This window comes from Manis javanica, chromosome 2, assembly GCF_040802235.1.
Source record: "Manis javanica isolate MJ-LG chromosome 2, MJ_LKY, whole genome shotgun sequence".
NCBI classification, from domain to species: domain Eukaryota; kingdom Metazoa; phylum Chordata; class Mammalia; order Pholidota; family Manidae; genus Manis; species Manis javanica.
The window spans coordinates 226,513,570-226,521,051 of NC_133157.1; the positions used below are offsets into that span (position 1 = coordinate 226,513,570).

The 7,482-nt window shown below is 63.3% G+C and overlaps 1 protein-coding gene across 3 annotated transcripts; it reads right to left on the minus strand.

Annotated features, from left to right (window-relative positions):
• Positions 1–64: 64 nt before the first annotated feature.
• On the minus strand, positions 65–6,538 carry SLC39A4 (solute carrier family 39 member 4). 3 transcript variants are annotated; one of them, XM_073230343.1, is made up of 14 exons: positions 6,439–6,538; positions 6,123–6,216; positions 4,130–5,991; positions 3,363–3,647; positions 2,686–2,881; positions 2,449–2,594; positions 2,186–2,357; positions 1,726–1,898; positions 1,432–1,569; positions 1,226–1,357; positions 1,045–1,099; positions 796–948; positions 461–648; positions 65–368 (listed from the first exon to the last, which is right to left on the minus strand). In XM_073230343.1, exons 3-14 carry the CDS (start codon positions 4,493–4,495, stop codon positions 240–242), a joined length of 2,133 nt encoding a protein of 710 aa, XP_073086444.1. In that variant the 5' UTR covers positions 4,496–5,991; positions 6,123–6,216; positions 6,439–6,538; the 3' UTR covers positions 65–239. The 3 variants fall into 3 exon arrangements, with proteins under 3 accessions (XP_073086444.1, XP_036879248.2, XP_073086445.1); XM_037023353.2 differs by lacking the exons at positions 461–648; positions 6,439–6,538 and having other exon boundaries at positions 4,130–6,182; XM_073230344.1 differs by lacking the exons at positions 2,449–2,594; positions 3,363–3,647; positions 4,130–5,991; positions 6,123–6,216; positions 6,439–6,538 and having other exon boundaries at positions 2,686–2,771.
• Between the last annotated feature and the right edge of the window lie 944 nt (positions 6,539–7,482).

Consider the following 7,482-nt stretch of genomic DNA (forward strand, 5'->3'; position numbering starts at 1 on the left):
CTTTCCCACTCATTGGCCTTTCTTGGCGGGAGACCTTCCCTCCCAGCGAGGCAAGCAGACCTCCGAAGACAAAAAATGTCTTTATTGAAGCGGGGTGGTGGGGCATGGAGGAGAGAGACTCTCGAAGGCCTGGTGCTCTCTGGGCTCCGGGCTGCAGGGTCAGGTGTGGCTGGTGGGTCCGAAGACCTGAGGGAGCTGAGCCAGGAGCCAGTCAAGAGTCCGAGAAGCCCCGGAGGCTGTCAAAGGGCGATGCTGTCCTCATACAGCGCCAGCAGCAGCAGGACGGTCCAGCCGCCCAGCAGGCCCGCGTTGTGCAGCAGGAAGAGGAGCCAAGGCCTCCGATCCCTCACGTTCAGCATAGCCGGGAGCTGAGGAGGAGGTGGGCGCTGGGTCAGCGGCCAGCTCAGCGCCCCTGCTCAGCTTCCCGTCTGGGTAGCCCCCGCCCGGCCTCGGCCCTGACCAAGTCACAGAGCGCCACGTAGAGGAAAAGGCCAGTGGCTACCGCCAGGATCCAGGCCTCGCTGTCCTCGCCGACGCCGACTGCGAGCGCCACGTAGAGGCCGGCGAAGGCGGTGAGCGCCGAGGCCAAGTTCAGCTGCAGCGCCCGGCGCACCGACAGCCCGGCGTGCAGCAGGGCCGCGAAGTCCCCTGCGGCGGGCGGGGCGCGTTCAGGCCGCAGGGACCCGCTCCTCCCCAGCCTGCCTGCCGCACAGACTCCGCCCCCGGGGCCCCGCCCCCAGCCGACCACGCCCCGGAGGCCCCGCCCCCAGGCCGATCTCGTCCCTCGCGGCTCACCCAGCTCGTGCGGCACCTCGTGGCAGAACACTGCCAGAGAGGTGGCCAGCCCGGTTTTCCAGGAGGCCGTGAAGGCGGCGCCCACAGCTAGCCCGTCGGCGAAGTTGTGCACGGCGTCGCCCAGCGTGACCGTGTAGGGCAGCAGCCTCAGCTCTGCAGGCAAGACGGGCGACGATCGGCATAGGCCTGCGCCCGCGCCTCCGAGCCCGGCCCGACCCAGACCCTTCCCTGGGCCCCCTGAGGGCTCACCTGGGCTCCGTCTCCGGGGCTCCGGGGTCAGCAGCTCTGGACTCTCCTCCGCTACCTGGAGGGGGGTTCACGTGGAAGAAGGGGCAGAAGTCCTGGAGGGGACCGGGAGTGAAGGCACAGGAAGGGGTCCTGGGAGGGGGGCTTCGCCTGGGGTGGGGACGTCGGGGTGGGGCCGACTCACCAGGTCTGCGCGCGAGCCCTCGTGGGACTGCTTGGGCGTCAGGAGCTCACTGGGAGCTAACTGCAGGGACACGCCGTGGCTGTGGCTGCTGTGACTGTGGCCGCCGCGGCTGCAAGGCCCGTCCTTTGGGTCCTGCAAGGACAACGACTCAGGCCCACTGGGCCTCCACCCCAACCACCCACTGCGTCAGCTCCCAGATGCCTGACCTCGGGGTCCGGGGGCAGCAGGAGGTTGACGAGGGTCTCAAACAGGAAGAAGGTGTAAAGGCCTCCAAGCATGACCATGAGGCGCCATGTGGGCTGTGAGCCAGTGCTGTCGCCGCTGTGGATGTGCAGACCCAGCACCTGTGGGGGCACAGGGCACGGGACCAGGTGCCTTAGGGCCTCCTCAAGGTCAGAGATGGTAAGGGGTGGGGAAGGGCCCCCGGAGCACAGGCCTGGAGGAAGGACCAGGTGGGGGAGTTCCTGGTGGGGAAGGGAGAGTGGGGGCTGGGGCCTGACCTTGGGTGTCAAGTGCAGGAGGGCATCACCCGTGAGCGCGCCCACGGCCAAGCTCAGGAAGGCCTGGAGGACATAGTGGGTGACAGCACTGCAGCTGGCGCAGGTCAGAAGCAGGAGGCCAAAAATGGCAGAGAGACAGATGAGCAGTGTGGCCAGCGAGCCATACAGGTACTCTGTCGGGGTGGGGTGGCGGGTGAGAGCCTCCCTCTCAGTTTCAGCCCCAGCTCCTGCTTCCCAGGGCCAGGCCTCTGGTCACAACAACCCTCGAAGCCACATCCTCTTTCCTTCCAGGCCCCCCATTTCCCTGTGACCCTTCTACTCTGATGCCTGTCGTAACCCAGCTCTCCCCACCCCTCCCCCAACCCAGTGGTCACCCCCTCCTCCTTGTGTGGCCCCACCTCCATGACCCCGGAGCCCCTGGGCACTTCCAGGCCAGCACTCCAGGGAGGCGGGCACTCACTCTCTGCTTGGCTGAGCTGGTCCTGGGTGGGGGACCTGGGCCGGGGGCGGCAGGCCCCACTCAGTTGCTGCTGGAGCAGGGAAGGGCTCAGTCGGGCCCAGGCCTCCTGGGTCACCCCAGCCTGCTCAGACAGCCCATATATAGCCATCACGTCCCTGGCACTCAGGCATACCTGGGTGGTGACAGGATGGGGCGGGTCAGAAACTTGAGCAGACCTGTGGGACCCCACCACTTCCCAGGACTATGGCGCATGGGCTGCTCACTGTGTCCCACACGCTGGAGCTGCCGTTAGGGGTGGCGAGGAACACAGGGCCCTGGTGGTCGGCCCCCTTTCCCGCATCACTGTGGTCACCGTGTTCACCATGGGTCTCACCACCCACCCCCAGGTGCTGCATCAAGGCCTCCAGCTCTGGCAGAGAGGACAGAATCGCAGGTGTCTGTGGGCCCAGCCCTGCCCTCACCAGGGCACTCCCCACCCTGTGGCCTAGCCCAGGCCTCACCAGCCAGCGTGATGTTGGGAGTCTCACTGCTGTGCTGCTGGAACACAAAGTCCACAAAGTACTGGGGGCTCGGCAGGGCGCGGAAGCACGACCCGCTCCTCACATGGTCCAGCAGGGCAGCCAGCACAGGGCCAGCTCTTCCGGGAGCCCCTGCCCTCGCTGCCTCCTCCAGCAGCTGAGGCAGGTCCACACAGGCCTGGGGGAGGAGCTGGGCCTCAGCCTTACCTGCAATGTGGCCTTCTTGCCCTCCATCACTGCCATTGCCCTTAGTGCCCCCTAGATGCCACTGACCCAAGGATCTGTCCCAACAGGACCCCAGACCAGCCTCCTCAGAGCCCCCACCTTTTCCAGCTTGCCTAAGACCTGGGCTGGCCCCTCTACCATGAGGGCCTCTCCCTGGGGTCATAGCCCTTCCCTTCCTGGGCTCCTCCCTCGGGCCCCAGGAGTATTTCCAGCCCCATCCCTGCCGAAGGGCCTTCCTGGTACCCCCAGTCCCCACCCCATTCGATGTTGAGCTTCCATCTGTGGTCCCCCAGCCTAGTCCAGCCTCCCAGGTGTGTTCCCAGGGGCCTGGGGGTGTCCTGAGGAGGCTCTACGGGATGTTCTGTTCTGCATCCTGCCTAACCCCCTAACTGGTCTCCCCTATCCTCACATCCCCCACTGCCCCCAGCCCTCACCTTTTTTGCAGTGGGTGGACCAGCAGCCCGGGCCAGAATCCTCTGCATCAGCCTGCTCAGGCCTCGGGTCAGGGCCTCAGGGCCTTCCAGCAGGGCCAGGAGGCGGTCAGCACGGGAGGCCCAGCGCCCAGCCCGGATGTCTGCACATGTGCCTTCAGGGTCGCTGAGGTAGATGGCGGCAGCGGCACTGAGGCGGGCAATGTGCCTGGGCTCTAGGACTGACCCCAGGGGTGTTCCTGGCCTATCAGGCCTGCCCAGGGCCAGGGCCTCATCCACAGACAGGCACTGTGAGCAGAGACAGGTACAGAGACCAGGTGCCCACGGTGGGGGAGCTATCCACTTCCCTGTAGGGCCCCCCACACTGATCGCTGCTCTCCTCCCCGCCCCCCGAGCTGCTCCCCTGCCAGCTGCTCTCACACACCCACTCGCCACACCCCCTCTCCATCACAGATATGCACACGCACAGGGGTCCTGGGCAGTGTGTCCCCCATCCCAGGATCGTTTCTTCCTGGGACCTCTGACAGTTTGATGGCCTGGGGGGCTAAAGAGGGAGGCAGCCCTGGAATCCTGGAGCTATGTGTCCCCTCGAGCCCAGGGTGGACACGGCGTAGAGGATGGTGGGCCTGGGCCTGCCTACCAGCCTGCGGGAAGGGCCAAGGTGCTCGGCCACCCGGCCTTGGCCCGCCTCCTGGAGTTTGCCCAGGGCCCTTTGCTGCCGGCCTCGGGGTGGAGCAGCTGGGGCTGAGGGACCCGGGTGGGGCCATTACCTTTCCACACGGCCCGCCGGCACAGTGCACACGGGCCACCAGTGTATTTAACAGGCCGCGCAGCACCTCACGGTCCAGAGCGCCCTGGCCTGAGGACAGCAAGGTCAGCAGCTGGGCAGGCTGGGCCCCGATCCCAGTCACCACCAGCATGGTCAGCAGCAGCCCTAGCTCACGTGGGCCCAGGATTGCCATGCTGAGACCCCCACGCGCTCGGTGGCCCGGGGAGGCTGTGCACACAAGAGGAGACTGCAGGCCGCTGGCCGCCTGGGACCGGACTGGGGCTGGGCTGGGGCCCGCCTGGCGGGCCAGCACAGGGATCTCTCCCAGGTATTTCCTGCAGGGCTCTGTGATTGGCTGCAGAGACATCGCAGGTTAACCATTCCAGCAGCGGATCCTCCCCACAACAAGGAGCAGCTGCCTGTGGGGGGCGAGGGCTGGGCCCCTTCCCCTGGATGGGGCGGCCTGGGTATCCACTAGCCTGCCTGCTGCCCCCAGAACTGTGGGGCAGGGCCACCCCATCTGCTTCCCCAAGGGCTGGGGTGTTGCCCCTGCAGCCCTCTCTCTAGGGGCTGTCCTCAATGAAGGGAGCCTGAGGCAGGGTGCACAGAAGTCCCCACAGTCCCACAAGGGCCCCATCCCCGACTTTCCACCTCCGCACACACCCCTGCCCCCCTCGTCCCAACCCCTTCCCTGCATGGCCTCCCTGGCTCAAGCAGCTTCGGTACAGGTGCACTGACACACACACGTGCGCACACACACGGTGCACACACACACCCACACCCCTTGGAGGTCCCAGTTGGAGGTGGAGGTACAGAGCCCTCTCCTCCTGGGTCCTGGACTGTGGTCTCTGAATTGGAGGCACATTGGAATCCAAGTGGAATCATGTCCTTCCTCTCCAAACCCTCCAGGGAAAATTCCCCAGGAAATGGCCAAAGCCCCAAGGACAAATGGAAGCTTGTGCCCTCTGCCTGCCCACCTACCTAGCAAGGGGGTCTTCAGCTCTGTAGGCAAGATCCCTGGGGCAGGACCCTGAGCTCTAGGCCCAAGGCAGTGGGGGAGGGCTGTGGCTCCCAGCCTTGCACCCCCAGCCTCACACCAGCCGCCCCCCCCCCCCCAGTTCCCTCTCTGGACTTTGAACCTTAACCTTGTCTCTGCCTGGTTGGCAATCTGGAGGAAGAGGCAGGCCCCGGAGCTGCAGGCCTTAGGGGAGTCTTGCCTTGAAGAGGGTCTGGGTGGGTGCCCCCCACAAATCTGGCTCAGTGGCCCCTGACGTTGGGCCCTGTTGGGTGTAGTTAGGACGAGGGAGTGGGGAGGAATATCTCCAGAGTTCCTGGGAGTCTAGTCCGGAGGCCTCTGTCCCCGAGCCTGTGGCAGCCAGCTGGGACAGGGCATCAGGCTGAGGACGGTGTCCTGGGCCTGAGGTCAAGCTCCTCCCCTGCTCTGCCCGCACACATGCTGGATGGCACCACGGTGTCCTGAGAGTCCCGGGGAGGGGCGGCGGCAGGAGGCACCCGCTGGGGGTTCAGGTGATTCCTGGCCCCTGGGTCAATGCGGAGGGAAACTGGAGAGATTTCAGGCACTTCTCACACAGTTCCAAAGACTATAAGCCCAAACTGGCCTTTTTCTGTCCCCACTGTGTTGGGCAGAAAGACAGATACGAGTGGGAGGAAAAGAGGGTGGGGTCCACCAAGAACGCGGAGTCAATCAGATAAAGCCAGAGAGCCATAAGGGACTCGGAGTGAACGCCCTTTGTAAGGTGAGTCCATTCGCTCTCTCTGAGTCAGGGCTGACCTTGAGACCCGCTCCAGCTGTCTCAGGTGAGATGGGGCAGGGACACGGGACAAACATCACGATCAATTTTCCTAAAAATGCCGAAATATAAACAGCATAATAAGAACAGGAGGGACTTATCTTAAGGCTAAGATTCCATTTTAAAAGAGACTTGGGAAGTGAGATTCCTGGCATACTCTTTGGTAGTCAGCCAGCAGCCTACCTTGAGGCAGGGCAAGCGGTCCTGACTGATGGGTTCCCGGGGCTCGGGGGCAGCCGCTGCCTTGGAGAACAGGAAGTTCATCCTGCAGAATCACCTAGAGGACCGACGACAGATGACGGCCTGCTGTCTCTCACTGGAGACCGACATCAGGAGATGGCCTGACCAGCCTGTGCCCCAACCCCTTCCCTTCATCCCATCCCTGAAAGCCTCGAAAGACCGAATCCCCAGCCCTGCAGGGCGCCTCCTCTCCGAGGCTGCCCCTCACTCCCCTTTCTTGGAGCTGTATTTTTAAAAGACTTTTTGCTGCTCAACTTACTGCGTTTTGTCTCCGGCTCTCCCAGTCGTGTCCCTGTCATTTTGCCATTTCATTTTGTTTTCCAGACTTTAAGCCCACGCCTTTGCTCTCTCGGTCCCACCTCAGGTGAGTGGGAGCGGCTCCTGCGAGCTCTGCTTTGACCCTGCAGGTTCCCCTCAGTGAGCCCCTCCTTCCTGTCTGCTTCATTCGAGTAAACTTGCCTTTGTCTGCCTTGACTCTGGCTGGTTCCTCCCTTGGAGCGGATTCAAATAAAACTTTGGCTCCACTTCACTACTGTATCTCTGCCCTTCAAATCTTTGTTGCAGCGGGACAAGGACCAAGGGGAAAACTAACCCCCCAACAATTGCACCAGGATCACTGGGCTAGCTAGAGCTGGAGCCTGGGGCCCCTGCTCCCTCAGGCCACCCGCTGCTCAAGGACCTCAGCCCAGCCATCCAGCCCAGCCCTTCCAGGTCCCCAGACCTGCTTGAGCCCTTGAAGGCCGGCAGTGTGGCTGGCACTCCCCTGGACAGTCCCTTGTACCTCAGCGGTGGCCCACATTCCTCTAGTGCTTGTCCCCTACCTCTCCCAGCTGACAATCCCCTTCCTAGCCCAGAGCAGCCAGAGAGCATCAGCGCCCTCCCACATCTGCCGGCTCCTCGCCTAGGGCCCCTCCCTCTCCAGCACCCCTGGGCCCTACCTGCTCCATTCCGTCATCCCACAAGAGCATTGTAATAGCTTATGTCTTAAAGGCCCATGTGCACAACAGCATTATTCACAATAGCCAAAAGGCAGAAACAGCCCGAGTGTCCATCAGTTGGTTGACTGTGATGCCAGAGTTCTCGTTTGCAGAGTCAAAGAATGAACTTAGCAAACAGTCAAGGTAGGAGAGCCAGGGAGAGGCTTTAATTAGAAATAAAATGAGAGGACAAAGCTCCTGGCTCAGGACAGGAGGGGACAAGAGAGCCCGGGATGGTGCGTTGTCTAGGGGATTTATAGGCAGTTGAGGATTTTTGGGAATTGAGCGCTTAGGGTGTGGACTTGTGCCACCTGCCCTGCCCTCAA